At 46.0% G+C, this 15,903-nt stretch overlaps 2 protein-coding genes across 10 annotated transcripts in view; one reads left to right on the forward strand and one right to left on the reverse strand.

Moving 5' to 3' along the window:
• Rg (A kinase anchor protein rugose) overlaps window positions 1–15,903 on the reverse strand; it is a 624,229-nt gene that overhangs the window by 49,891 nt on the left and 558,435 nt on the right. The gene's annotated exons all lie outside the window — the stretch shown is intronic.
• Window positions 4,746–6,959, forward strand: LOC143355800 (protein mab-21). Its single transcript, XM_076790922.1, has one exon. The coding sequence runs from the start codon at window positions 5,080–5,082 to the stop codon at window positions 6,172–6,174; it is 1,095 nt and encodes a 364-aa protein (XP_076647037.1). The 5' UTR covers window positions 4,746–5,079; the 3' UTR covers window positions 6,175–6,959.

Genomic DNA, 15,903 nt, shown 5'->3' on the forward strand with positions numbered 1-15,903 from the left:
TATATCTCAACCCTTCCCGAGTTTAGTAAATCCACTTTTTGGTAAAATTGTACTTGAAGTTTTATATATTTCTATTTACTGCCGATTGCGTTAATCCACGTCGTGCCTCACAGAATGTGAAACCGACAATTATTTTAGAAAACCCTACGGTGCCACAATCTGCGGGGTATGTACGTTATTTTAATAAACCTTGACCGCCTTGGCAGCAACCATAAATTGCAAAATTGTCTACAGAAATACAGGTGATCCGAGGGGCGATCATCGTTTGCTTTCCAGAATTCCAAGATAAACAATATCAGAAAACCTAAATCATCGGGACACGGTGGTAACGTTCACAATAAAAGCGAACCCACGACCGTTGCTGAAGAGTTAAACAATTTTGGAAGGGTTAAACAATCCCTACGACGGTCAGTCAACCATCATCCAACGTTTCCGAACTAAACGCAACCACTTCGTAGCTGGATTTACAGCGCAACAGGGCATTTAACCCTTTGCACTCGAGTGGTGACTCTGATGCACCACTAGAAATTATTATGGCATGATTTCAAAGAAGTTACAAAAAATATTACAAAATATTTGTTACATTACAAAATTTCTAATGAACAGACTACTAAACATTTAATTATTACATGTGGTAATCGGATTAGTTTCGTATGAATAAAATGAAAATATTCCAAGACGGAAGAGAAAAATTTAGTTTTAGAATGAAGATAGCGCCGAGTGCAAAGGGTTAAACCAGGCGAGACGCGCGCAATAAAAGCAGTCGGTGCGAAAGCGGATTGCGGGAAGCGCGTCGGGTCGAATTTATCTGGACGATTGCCATTATGACAGTGAATGAATCGTAGATAATTTTTCGAGGAGGGCCCCGTCCAACGGGGTCGAGAACATAAAACCATCGAGGACGTAATTATTATCTACGATATTAACACTTCCATCGCGCCGTTCGAGGAGATTGAAACGCCTCGTCAAAGCGTCGCTACCGAGTTTCATGGTCGCCGGGACGCCTACGTGGGCACCGGTACCCGGCTTATCTTAATTCTCTCCTGAAATTTCGCCGCTTATCTCCGCGACCGGTGCAACGGCGATCGGTTCGCCGGTGCCACTCAGTTTCCACGTTGTACCACCGAGCCGATCGTTACGGGGTTTACGTTATTATTATTGCCCCGTAAAACGAAGCGAGAGGAAAGCGTCCGCGCGCCACTCGGCCCGTGGAACGCGCGACCCAATGAAGCATACTTTACGCGCCGTATCTCGCAGTTCGCCCCGCGATTTACAAGCCTTAATGGTAGAGTTATCGGTGTTGTCGTTAAACGTAGATTTTATACCGAGTTTTTTTTTTTTTTTCAACGGGCGGGCCGGTTCTCAATAAAACGGCTGTAAATAAAACCGTGCTCCTCCGCGCCACGGTGCCACCCTGATACCTTCGAGTCCCCGCTTCTTCGTCCAATCGCGAGCGAATTTCTTATTTTAGCGGCCCGGCGGCGACGCGACGCGACGCGACGCGACACGACGCGACGCGAGCCTCCGACATTCTACCACAAAGTTTTCGAGAAAACGGCAACAACGTCCCGTCGGGCTTCCGGACGACAACGTCGATTGGGAAATGTTCAACACCCAGTAATAAATTGTCGGTGCACTACTATTTATTTTGTGATTATTAGCGGATTTTATGACGAAAATCGGTAAGCAGAATTTAACACTGCATCTACCAAGCTCTAGATGCAACTGGCGTACATTGTCTTATCGTAACGACAATATTGGGTTCGTTTAGGTTTCGTACCAGTCGTGTTTAAATATCTACTTCGATGGAGAATTTTTACGTTGATATATTCATTGTACTAAACTTGATTAGGATCTGTAACACGCAAGAAAGTTGGAGGCTTACTCGGTATCGTACATTGAATTTTTTGCAATTTTTATTTCATTATATAACTTACTTTGATTTTATGGAATTTTTGGGGTCTCTAGTTGGGCGTTCAAAGTGTTAAAAGATTTTCTCGTGAAAACATATTTATAATTTCAATATATTGCTAAAGGAAAAAATTGGGAGCAAGTCATTTTGTCTCATCCGGTAGTTCTAGCGTTGAAGCAGTAGACTTATTAACACTTTGACTGCGAAACTAGAAACCTGAAAAATTCCATGAAATCAAGGTAAGTTGTTTAACCCATTAACTGTCAAATTTTAGAATGAAAGGATGAAACTAAACTGTCAGGCGTACCAAATATCATTCTAGCGCCGAGTGGTGTACGTAAAATTCCAAAATCCCCGAATGGGGATCGTGGCAGCTAATGGGTTAATGAAATAAAAATTGAAAAAAATTGAATGTATGATATTGAGTAGTCCTCGAACTTTCCTCCAATAAAGTTTGGTACGATTAATATATTAACATATGGGTAACACATATGGGTGACAACGTGTTAAAATGACTTAAGCGCAACAGACAAATTATTTTATTCAGCTTAATAAAAAAATTGAACGAAGAAAGAACATTTTATTTCGCCCCCGTGTCTTGTAATCAATAATATTTTCTATTTTGCATAAAGATCGGCAGTCTAGTGATTATAACGATCAAAAATTCTTCATCGATCAAAAGCCATTTTGTGTTTTGCTTTTCATAGCAAAATAAAGATAGTTTGTATTTATCGTATGACTATATGTTTTCTCCAAGGGATATATGTCAACTGTAACAAAATAGAATTTGATTTCGGTTTAAGGGAGATTAATGACATACAAATTTATAGGACTTTGTTCGGAATCTTCATCACGAGCCTGACTCATTATAATACAGCAGTTTAGATGAAAATGATTCTGTATTTTGACAGCCCTGAGGAGTTTTCAGGAAATTCATCGATACACCTCGGATCTTCATGCGAGAACTATATTTTGGAGTAATTGCGACGAACCAGAGTTGAATGGAAGTTTATTTCTTTCTTTTTTTTTTACTAATTTTCATAGATTCAGAAGTACTAATATTAGATTGTATTTTGGAGAAATAAATCCAGAAATAAAATTAGAGAAATTAATATTTTGGAGTGATTGCGACAAACCGCAGTTGAATGGAAGTTTATTTCCTTTTTTACTAATTTTCACAGATTCAGAAGAATACACTAATATACATAAATTCGTAGTAGGTACCGTGACCATAAAAAATTTCATGCACACTAGTTTGCAGTTCTTAGATTAGACAAAATCAACGGCGGACGTACCCAACGTTTGTAAAATATATTTTATTCGAATGCCTTTCATGCCTTTTCATAAATATTGAACGTGTTTTTTCAGCGACTAATTTTGAATTCTTCGACACGTGCAACCCCTTCACAGTTCCCGATACAACGAACACTACCAATAACACTGCACATTCAACAACTCAGAGTTGAATAAAATAGATCCTCCATTATTTATCCACATTGCAGTACTAAAAAATCCTTTTCCTAAAAAGACGCTCCAAAAATGTTCCAAACCATATCTTCAACACACCTATTCGATCTAACAATCAGATCCAAAAATCAAAAACTGTGAAACGACCTGAAAAATCCTACTTTTGCGAACCTATCTCCAAACGATCAACAAAATTACCGACAATAGAACTGTTGTCATGCAAAATCGATTAACCCTAATTTATTAAACCCTTCGCAAAACATTTCTTCCGACTTAGAATCCCGACCTTTCACCTTCTATATATATTCATGTTATACATACGAAAATGGTGGAATTTTCTCGTACAATACTGAAATGTTAAGTAATTTCTTAAATCCAGAAAAATTTAATAAACCAAAGAATATTTTGCATAATGACATAGCAATTTTTAGTGATGCCTCACAGTCGCCATTCGAGTGCTAAGTGTTAAAACTTCGTTACCAAAGTTCCCCCTTAACCCTTAACTGCATAGGTAAACTAAACATTAGGAGCATGAATGCATACATGGGGTCCATTGAGAACCCCACTTACCTAATTCCTTGCTAACTTTGATTACAGCAACAATGTATTTCTGTAAACTTTCTGTAAGACTGTAAAATTTCTGTAAACTAAAAATGGCGCGGCTAAGAATGTTAACACAAAATCCAACACTGGGGTGATTTGCGGACCCCACTCATGCATTTAAGGGTATTAACCCTTTAACTCCACATTAGTGGACATTTTCAATTCAAAATAAATGCCCTCAACAATCTCCCCTGCAAGCCTCGCTTTCGTGCATTATTATCCCAATCTTCTCTCCACCGTTTCTTTCCTGGACAGAATCGATTCAGCAAATGAGCAGCAGGCGACTTCGCTCGAAAATCTGTCCCTTGCTCGGCATGAAAACCCGTCGATGCTGAAGAATTCGTGGTTGGTAGCAGCGGAGCATGAACACCGGGGTCCGGTATGGTCGGCGAGCACCATAACGAAAATTTCGGGGCAGCTCGAAGGGGTTGCGGAGGAATGGCCGTGTGTCCACCAGGACGAAATAAAACGAGTCTAATCTACATAATTCATGGGGGAAGAAGGGCTCGCTTTGGGGTTAGCCGCGTTGCTGGCTTCGTCCTTCGAGGTGGATAACGTATAGGTAGAGCCGTGCCGCGGATCGATCTTGTCGGTCTGCCGCGTCTGGCCACGCCTCCCTGTGTCCGCAGCCTGGCGATTGGCCCGACGGCTGTCCGGGTGGCGTGGCCTCGGTTAGGTATGGGTTAGGTCTTGGGAATCGGCCCGCCTCCGCCGGGCCTGGAGAGCGGGCGGCGCGGAGGAGGTTAACGACAGCGCAGTCGACAATCTGCTCCTGCTCGGAGTCGCTCGCACACCTTGTCTTCCCGCTGCTCGCTCGTGTCTCCGCCGGCGCCGGGCGTCCTTTGCGACGCGACGCGACACGACAAGACGCGAAAAACCGCGTGCACCTCTTCTCGTTCTGTCCGACCTCCCTCGAATCGATCGGACTCTTCGAAACCGGGAAGTCTCTCCACATGGAAGAGCACCAGCGCAACGGCCGGTCGCGTTGAAAGGATCCCGAGCCTAGATCGAGCCAGGATCCCCGGGGCCAGGATGCGGTGATCGGTCGCGGAAGACCCCGACATAGAAGCCTCCGGAGGCTTCAGGCCGCCGCAAACATGCTGTTGCCGGCTGACATGCTGGCGGCCCAATCCGAGATGGTCTATCAGATCAACAAGTACTTCGGCGAGCAGGTGATGACCAGGAAGAGCCAGGTGATGAACACCATCCACGAGGTGTGCCGCGTCGTGCAGGACGTGCTGAAGGAGGTCGAGGTGCAAGAGCCGCGGTTCATCTCGTCGTTGACCGACTACAACGGCCGTTTCGACGGCCTCGACGTGATCTCGCCGACGGAGTTCGAGATCGTGATCTACCTGAACCAGATGGGCGTGCTGAATTTCGTGGACGACGGCACGCTGCCGGGTTGCGCCGTGCTGAAGCTCAGCGACGGACGGAAGAGGTCGATGTCGCTCTGGGTGGAGTTCATCACCGCCTCCGGGTATCTCTCCGCGAAGAAGATCCGCTCGCGTTTCCAGACCCTGGTGGCCCAAGCGTGCGACAAGTGCGCCTACAGGGACTCCGTGAAGATGATCGCGGACACCACCGAGGTCAAGCTGAGAATCCGCGAGAGGTACGTGGTGCAGATCACGCCGGCGTTCAAATGCGCCGGGCTGTGGCCGAGGTCGGCCTCGCACTGGCCCATGGCACATATACCCTGGCCGCATCCGAATATCGTGGCCGAGGTCAAGACCGAGGGTTTCGACATGCTGTCGAAAGAGTGTATCGGCCTTCAGGGCAAACAGTCGGCCATGGAGGGCGACGCCTGGGCACTGTCTTTCATCGACGCCGAGAACCGCCTGCTCCAAGGTGGCAGCCGAAAGCGGTGTCTCAGCATCCTGAAGACCCTCCGGGATCAATACTTGGATCTACCCGGGAACCCGGTGACCAGTTACCACATGAAGACCTTGCTGCTCTACGAATGCGAGAAGCACCCGCACGAGGCCGAGTGGGACGAGACTTGCATCACCGCCAGGATCAACGGGATCCTGCTGCAGCTGATCTTCTACCTGCTGTGCCGGAGGTGTCCCCACTACTTCCTGCCGAACCTGAATCTGTTCAAGGGAAAATCGCCGAGCGGGCTGGAGAACGCGGCGAAGCAAGTCTGGAGACTGATCAGGGGTCTCTTGACCAGCTGCCCCCTGGAGAAACTATAGTCGAGCGCCGCGGCTCACACGGAGGATCCAGGCGCCGGGAACGTCGAGCTCCAAGGCGGAAGCAACGATGCGCAGTGATTCTCGATCATCCGCTGCGAAATCTTTGCGAAACTGTAGCCCAATAAAAAAGATATAGTCTGCTTCTTCGAGTTGGTTGCGCGTTCGTCCCGTCGGCCGAGAGATCATCGGAAGCGCCCTACGACCTCTTCGCCGAAGACGGAACGATCGAAGCTGAGGAGCGATCCACCGAGGACGAACGGAGCAACGGGAGATTCTGTGCTCGAGGACGTGCCCAGTGTGTACCTTGCCAATGATCGAGGATAATTGCGGGCGTACGTGTGATCCGGTGTGCCGCGGACGATCGAATCAGTGCCATAAAACCGCGCGTTTTTCGTTTCGTGGCACGAATGGCCGCCGCAGACTCGAGAGCGAGTCGCCGTCGGCAGCCAGCGACGAGTCGAAAAAAATCCACCGTTAACTACCCGACCGGTGATTATGTCTGCTCCCCACCCCCCCCCCCCTCTCGCCCTATCATCGAGCGAGTTAGGGTTAGTCGCGTTGTCCGAGCGTGTACAGCGAAATGGAATAGTGAACAGCTGCGGTACACGGGCGCGACGTTTAGGCGAACGTTACCGGTCGCGCGGGTCACTTAGTCTTCTCTTCTAATCAGCTATCCTGTCCCAGTCGCTATGTAAATACATCTTGAAAGATATTTATTGAAGTGTACACGAAAAATTTGTGAAATACAATGCTATTTATATGGAACCATCGTCGCGGCTGTGTCGTCATTTCGTTTGGAGAAAAAACCACCTATCACCCATCCCCCCCTCCGTACAAGTATACAAAGAAAAAACGAAAACAGACAGCCAGATATCGATCGGCGAGAGGCCTCGTAAATTTAACGCTCGATCTTGCGCGTTTTTCTGCCTCGCCACTGGAGATCGGGGCAGCCAACGGGAATCGAGACCTTGCGCGCGCGCGCGCGCACGCACGCATATTCCAACCAAGTCGAAACAGAATGTTCAACGCGGTCGTGTAATAATTCGTCCGGCAGGATTTTGTCACCAACGAAAGATAAAAATTTCCGGAGAAATTCTGTGAAACCGTGTAGTAACGAATCGATTGATCTGTCTTCCGAGGTGATTTCGTTGATTGCTCGCTTTATTGTTTGCAACGAAGTGTCTCGAAGCGCTTGTCACGGTTTTGTCTAGCTTAGTCATTGTTCGCCGTCCGGGTTCGGAATGGGAATGCAAGCGGACGATATTTTAATTACGAGAAAGTCGTACGCGCAATCGTTATCGCTCGCCTCGGACGCGACGCAACGGAATGTTTAACGCTTGTCGCGCGCAACGCGAACCGCAATAAAATGCCCTGACATGGATGGCTTCTGTCGCGCTTTGTCCGCCGGGATTTCACTTGTCCCGCGCAGTGTTAATTTATCGGTCTGCTAAGCAACAATGTAACCGGCCGGTTGTCGTTCGAAGTCACCGATCGATCCGTCGGATCGCGCGATTTCATTCGGGAATTCTTCGGAAAATTATATTCCGGGCCCACTGTAATTAACGTCGCCAACACTGATTTCCCTGGCTGTAACTGTCGGCGTCAGAGCGCGATGCTGGATAGACACCCGCCGGCGTTGTTTAAGCTGCACAATTTATCCACGACCACCGGCGAAATTAGTATGTCTGTTGCTCGGTGAACGATCGTTCATCGGTAATCGACAGTGATTGGCCGGAGAACGTTCATGGGTTTCTGAACCGCGAATGTCTCTAAAAATCGGTAGAACGAAAGATCCTGTCAAACTTGATCCCGCTTTCGATTAACTCCAGGGATCATTGGGAATTAATGATTTTTCCGATTTCCGGCATCGATCTACGGAAGATGTATCAGAGCAATCATCGCCGCGAACACGTTACTTAACTTCCTGGTGTTTCTTGGTGTACGCGCGACAAATTCTTTAATCCACCGTGGCCATTGGTATTTGAGAAGAACACGTTACTCGACTCGAGTTTCTCTAAATTAACCCTTGGCACTCGAATGGTGACTCCGAAGCACCCCCAAAAATTGTTGTGGCATTATTTCAAAGAGATTACAAAAAATATTACAAAATATTTGTTACATTACAAAATTTGTATTTAACAGATCACCAAACAAATTTAAATATTATATGTAGAAATCGGATCAGTTTCGTACGAATAAAATGAAAATATTGTAAGACGGAAGAAACATTTAGTTTTTGAAATGAAAATAGCGCCGAGCGCAAAGGGTTAATCCGGGAGAAAAGAATCTGTAAATCAGTGGAACACAAATTCCATTGAATTCGCGATTATCCTTAACCGAAGCCGAGGCTATTAATATCGCGAACGACTTGGTACTTAACGTCGGCTTCTCGAAATTGATCTATGAAAATGCAAACTTTCGCGCACGTGCGCAGTCCGCCGATCACCACGAAGCTGCGTGATGCGATGCAGCGTCGCGAAAATACGAGGCGACATTTACAATTCCATTCGAGTAGCGTCCGAAACGTTCCCTTTCGTTCGGAACGAAAAACGAGGAAAGTTCTCGAAACGCGATACTCGGTACGAGGAAAAAGGAAAAACGAACACCGCCGCTGCACTCTTGTCGGAGGGAAAAGCGCCAGGGAACAAGGCAGAAGCAAATTTTCGCGTGTAATCGATTTCGACCGGCCGTCCGATGCGAACATCCCCGTAACTGACGCAAACGAGCGCAAACCTGGCACCTATTCAAACAACAATTACAAATATCCGTGTTTACCGGGCGTGCATCAGGGAAACTTCAAATAGTGCGGCGACGCACAGCGCGGAGAAAACCGATTAGGTCTCCGCGAATCGAGTCTCCGCTGGTCTCGACAAAACGAAATCACTATGCACACTTGCGCGAAAGGAAGATTTTATGGCACACAATACGGGGAAAACCGAATCGGTGGTCCCGACTAAGTCGAAATTAAATCACTAGATCGGTTTCATTTCTTCTCTTGAACGTTTGACTGTCGACTCAGCAAAAATCCACGAAATCAAATTTCCACCCAGCATTTTGCAAATCCTAACTTCGGTACAGCGAATATCGTAAAATATTTAAAAATCGTTCCGCCTTCTGTTTCTAAATTCGTCAAATCTGCAGTCGATAAAAGAAACCATGTTCACCGTCCTCGAATGCAATAGAAATTTCCACATGATATTATTTATGAGATACAACATTTTCAAATTACCTGACAAGCTGCGGACAGCTGCAATTGCAGAGAAATAAATACGGTAACAATTTCATTTTGTCTTTTCCTCGTGTCTAGTACCGGGAATATTATTCGAAATATTTTGAACGTTCAAAACTGTGGGAACATGGTGATTGATTAAAAAATGATTCGAGTATTTTCATCTCCTGACACGCCTACGTTGTTCTCTTTATTGCTAAGTTTGTGTCCCCGTGTAATAACAATTCCTATCAAGGTAAGTATAGTTTTCAGCTTACTAATTTCCCCGATAGGATTTTGTTAGGAATAAAATACGATGACCGAGATTACATAATAATTAAAAAGAAAAATGTCTGCGCTTCACGATTCCCAGATGTTAACGTCGCATTACAGTCTTCGAAAATGATAGAAATCTGCTACCGTGTCTGAGCGAACGCTCGTCGATTATTTAATGACAAGCGTTATCGACAGAATCGATAGTTCTGTCGAACGTGCAATTCGATTCGATAAATCATCGCGGGTACGTGGTTTCTGATAGGTGGCCGGGGTTTTTGCGGAAAAACGAGTCGCGGATAAACCCGACCCACAGGTTTGGTGTTCCCATGACAACTAATCTGTTAATTTATTGGCGTAATTACCGGCGGCAGCCTTGAATACCCCGCGCGACGCGTGAGAGATATCTTTGATAAATATCTGACAGGCGTTGAAAGCCTGGTCATCCCCTATTTCGTGTCTCTTCGCGAATGAAATATGATCATCGTGTAAACTATCGCAATGATGTCGCGCGTCACGTTCCACATTGGTTAATTACCGCGGACTTGTTACAACATTCTTCGGTAACTTTTTAGTTAGGTTAACGTCAAGAAATATTCAAATACACGAGCGTCTGCGTCGCCGGAACGAGGTCGGAGAGTACTTTTGCGTTACGCGTGTACGGTCTTGTTCATTAATTACGGCACCGGCGCGTTCGCAAAATAGAAACTGCTCGTAGCAATAAATTTCACGCGGATTTTTAGCGGAATCGGCATTTTTCAGATGCGAGCTGGAAAATCGAATTGCAATATTTTTCACCGAGGGCCGCGCGATTTCGTTTCACGGTAATTGTAGAATTATGCGTGGCATTATCAATTATCAGATTTTATCGGCCCGTACGCGGCGATTAACGGTATAATACGAAAAATAATGTTACACCGACACGTATATACACGGAGTACCGTGCTCTTGTCCGAAGGCTTCCGAGAGGAGCCGCAGCGAACTTTTGTTTTCCGCCGTGTTTCTGTTTTCGTTATCCTTTTGCTGTCAAAGTAATAACCCGATAAACATGCAAATTTATTCACCGGCGTAATTTGTTGCACGCATGACTGCTTAATATTTAATGAGAGGAACGTTACGAGGCACCGGCGATAGCGTTCACGCTTGAAAAGCTGTAAATTCGGCGACGATGTTACAATATTTGTCGCGTGCGTCGTTCGTCTCCAGTTTTAATTAGCCCGGCGAACGTCCCTCCGCTCGGCCACGCAGTCGCCTGTACGTTTCGCGAGCGATCGCACCGTCGATCCATAGATTAAATCGATCGCGTGAAGCTCGGGATAAAGAGCCAATGGCACGCGAATTTTCGGCAAAACTTCCAACAGATTAGCTTGTCGCTTATCGTTCCAAGTGAATTTTTCTTCGAAGGAAAATGCAGATCCAAGAAGAAGATAAGCCATTCGCGTGAAACCACGGGAAGGGTGTTTTTATAATGCCGTACCGGATAGTTGAGTTTCCGAGATTGCTCGAGCCGCTTAGAGAAATATTTAATGACTGCCCGTGCCATCGGATGACTCCTCGGAAACGTGTCCCGAGTAATTTCGTTTCGCGCCGGAAATAAATACTGTTCGACCGATCAGGGGACCGTACTCAGCTTCGCCTAAATGGGATACAATACAAATGAATTCAACCAGTTAACTGCGGAATTTAATTTTGAAACGGGACGCGGAATTAAAATCGAGCTGTGACGAGTATACTCGTCGAACGCAGAGCAAATGGCTCCCGTCATAGATTTTACGGAAGAGGTAAAGCAAAATGAGACAAAAATTAACGAGCTGAATCAGGACAAAATATTGCTCAATTTGCAGCTGGAGATATTTTCTAGCGCATTTTCAATGGCATAAAAATCCTTGGATTCCACGGCATGCACATCGTCAATTTTTAGCCAACTTCGAACGCTTATATTACAAAATATCTGCATAATTTCATCAGCTCATGACAAGCGTGAGCTAAATTGAACCTTCCTCTTTCGAACGAGCCCTTTCCCAGCGAAAAATATTCCCATACAAGGGCGAAAAGTTGAGGTTCGTAAAACCATTTTTCGCTTATTTTTGTCGGTAACGTAGTTACTCTACCTTATCGCGAATCTACGGAGTCTTGGCTCTTAACCCTTTGACTACGAAAGGCGTATATATACGCCCTCACAAATCTATCAATATACACGAAAGGCGTATATATACGCCCTCACAAATCTATCAATATACGCGAAAGGCGTATATATACGCCCTCACAAATCTATCAATATACACGAAAGGCGTATATATACGCTCTCACAAGTCTATCAATATATACGAAAGACGTAAATACACGCCGTCTACATTTTTCTTACTGTAACACTTTTACTGTTTCACCAATTGTTTCAACATGGAATTTATCGTCCTATGTAACGTAGCGACTGAATATCGGAAATCGTTACAACGTTGTTCAGTCAATTGTGTTCATACTGTTCAGTTCAAATCTGCGGGTGCTGTTTTGGTCAGTATTCGGTCAGATATGCGAATATCGCGTCGTCTGTATTGATGGTTCTCTCCGAGAGTGCGCCGCAGTGAAAGGGTTAAACATAAGGAATGGACTAACGAATCTGTTAAATGTCGCTCGCATTAGCCATCTAAACTAGCACGAGTTTGTTCAAGTGGGGGGCCGAAGGATCATTAACACTAGAACTACCGAGCCCTAAACGTGACTTAGACTTATCCCTTTATGATAACAGCAAGATTGAATTTTCTCAGATTTTTATGGTACTCCAAAGAAAAGATATATTCAAAAATTTCTCGTGAGAACGTTTTCATAGTTTCACTAATCCTGAAAGAAGAAATCATCCACCAGTCATTTTGACTGGTTCAAGGTAGTTCTAGTGTTAACCCTTAGCACTCGAATGGTGACTGTAAGGCACCGCTATGAATTGCTGTATCATTATTCAAAATATTTTTTACATTATTCAATTTGTTCGTATTTAATAAATTACTAAACATTTCGGTATTGTACGAGTAAATTGCACCATTTTCGTATGTATTAGGACCTTGAATAAGTTCTCGCTGTTTCTTTTACAAAATAAAAGCTTTTACCCAATGTCCTTGCTTCTGGATCATTCCTAAAACTTTTAAACGTTATGAAACAGTTGACTCATCTACTTGTAATGTTTTTCCAAGTTCTGCTAGCGTCTGACATCGGTCTTGATCGAGTAATTCCTCCAACTTTTCGTCTTCAAGTTTTTTCGGTGCGCCAGAACGTTCTTTATCCTCAAGTTCAAAATCATTATTTTCGAAGCGTCGAAACCAGTCTCTGCATGTCGTATCCGACAAAGCATTGTCCCCATAAGTCTCAACAAGAATTCTATGTGCTTCAGCTGCAGATTTCTTTTGAATAAAGTAGTGCAATAAAATTCCCCGCAAATACACTTTATTTGGCACAAAAGTAGACATTTTCAGAACTAAGAAAAAATTACTTTGTTTACACTAAAGTGAACTACCATACACTGAAATTTAAGGTTAGATACACTACTGCCTTGCATGTGTGTTACCATTCGAAATTCCACGAACGGGGTACTGCTACTGCCATTTTTGAAGAAACAGCGAGAACTTATTCAAGGTCCTAATATAACATGAAAAGAAAAATATATATAGCAGGGCAATATTCTAGGTCGGAAGAAATGTTTCGTTATGATGCAAAAAATAGCTTCGAGTGCAAAGGGTTAAACGCTACGCCACGAGGGTTAAGTCAACTCTCTCCAAATTCGTCAATGCAACAACAAGGTTCGCCCGAAGGTTCGCCGGTCTCCTCGAAAATTTCAATTTGCACAGAATTCCCACCGAAAGCCTGGAAATCAGACGAATTCTTGGACAGAGAGCGCAGCCAATTCCGAGCTCGAGAAATCGGCCGTACATTGCGGTGCCCTGTTCCCGTCCGGGGGAAGCCGATTTCTCGCGGACGAACGAGATTACGAAATCCCGATGCATGTCCGCGGCCCGGCAAAAGGGAAGCGGAGAACGCGGGTCCCGGCAGGCCCGTCGAAGTTATCAAAGTGGCGAGAATCACGGTGCAACGCGCGGTGCAGCGAGTAGGATGCCAGCCTGCGAGAGAGAGAGAGAGAGAGAGAGGGGGTCGGAAGAAGAAGAGATCCAGACACGGTATGCTAATGAGGGTATACCAGCACCGGGCATCCTCTTTTTTCGTCGCGGCGTTCTTGCGGGGCTTGGTACAGAAGATTCTATAGGTCGGGGCCGCCTCTCACGATCCGGCTCTCGATGTCGGTTGTGTACGCGTCGCAGCGCGATGGAAACAAAGCCCGGGCGAAACCGGTGAAAACGGGCCCGTTCGATTGTGTCGGTTCGCCGATCGTCCTTGCCGATCGGTGGAAACCGAGAAGATGCCGGCGATTCGAGAAAGATACGCTTCAAGATACGCGATTCGAGAAGGAGCGAGAGAGAAGAGCCGAGGGGAGCCGAAGGGCCGAGAGAAAGCGCGACGGAGCGTAGGACGAGAGGCCCCGCGATCATTGCGCGCGGTCCGGTGCGGCTGCGTGTCGAGCCGGGGGCCCCGGGGTCTTCTCTGGTTCTTCGGGGCGATCCCGGGCCCCCTCGGCTGCCGGGACCTCCGCTATAAAACGCTCAGATAAAGCCGCGATGTTTATATGCGGGGATCGCGGCGAGAGAAGAGAAGAGAGGAGTGCCGTGTAGAAGGAGAGATATACCTGGCGGCGCGGCGGCCGCGCGCCGACAAAATAATAAGACAAAAGCCGGGGGTGGACGTTGCCGAGCGAGTAGGGGGGCCAGACCCGGCCGAGGAACAAGGACAACGAGCGCAAGGAAACCGAGGAACAAGCGAGAACGCCACCAGGGAAGGAAGAAAAGGGCGAGCTGGCCGAGGGCAGGGAGACTCTTAGAACGAGGGGGAGACGGGGTCGAGGAGGCCTGCGTCGTATCAAAGACGGTAGATAGGTCGGGGAACGAAGGGGGCACCAGCCAGAAAAGGAGAAAACCGGACAGGAATGCATGGATGAATGCGCCGCGCCGCGTTGCGTTGCGTTGCGTTGCGTTGCGTTGCGTTTCGTTGCGTTGCGTTGCGTTGCAGGCTACGCCAAGCCGCGCTGCGCTTATCTCGCGAGAACGGGCCTACGGCTCTTATTAAACTCTTCTGTGACTTCATCGGGCCCGATCGATCGCGGGATTCGGCTGCGAGCATCGTCGACCTCGTGTGCGATCCCTCGATCTTTCAACTGGTGACTTAAGGGGGCCGGCAGGATTTGAAATCCATACACGTATGCATGGGTCAAAACCTTTTCAAACTATCGCTTCAATATTGCAATGAGCAGTTTAGAAGTGGTCAATAGTGTTTCCTAAAAGTCCAATCTATGTCTGTATGATATCTATGAGTATCTGTATCTATGAGTAATTTGTAATATTCGGCAGAAAATTCGAATTCTGAAGCAAGTGAGACGTCACAAGATGGCTGCCGCTGAGAGATTCTCTTATTTTCGAGAGATTTAGTGTTCGTATCGAAAAAAAGGCTCTATACAGACGTAGCAAAGACATGTACAAACACGGTGGTATGGATTTTTAATTAATTACTTACTTATTTAAGACGTACAATGTCTAGAAAAAAGGCATAGCGTAACATAGCGTGACAGTCAAGGCCAAATGCCTGTCGGCCCCCTTAAGGGCCCGGGATAGTCACATGACTTTTTAATTAATAATTTCCATTCACAGATCCGCAAGTTTTTCGCTTTATTTCGCAGAGAATCAGGACAAAATATAGCTCAGTTTGCAGCTGGAGATATTTTCTAGCGCGCGCTGCTCTCGATTTCATTCAGAAAACTCATCCAATGGCAGAAAAATGCTTGGATTCCGCGACACGCGCATCGTCAATTTTTGGCCTACTTCTAACGCTTATGTTACCAAATATCTGCATAATCTCGGCAGCTCCTGACCAGCGCGCGCTAGATTGAACCTTCCTCTTTCGAACGAGCCCTTTACCAGCGAAAAAAACTTTTCTTATATAAGAACGAAAACTTGAGGCGCGTGAAACCATTTTTTAACGGTAATGTAGTCACTCTACCTTATCGTGAATTATGGAGTATTGACTTTTAAAGATATCGCAAAATCATTTCGAAGGCTCGAGGTAATAAACCATTTTTTGACGGTAATGTAGGCACTCTACCTTATCGCGAATCTGCGAAGATCGGGCCCTTACCCCTGTCCTGTCTTTTTTTCCCC

This window comes from Halictus rubicundus, chromosome 7 (assembly GCF_050948215.1).
Source record: "Halictus rubicundus isolate RS-2024b chromosome 7, iyHalRubi1_principal, whole genome shotgun sequence".
In the NCBI taxonomy this organism is placed as follows: domain Eukaryota; kingdom Metazoa; phylum Arthropoda; class Insecta; order Hymenoptera; family Halictidae; genus Halictus; species Halictus rubicundus.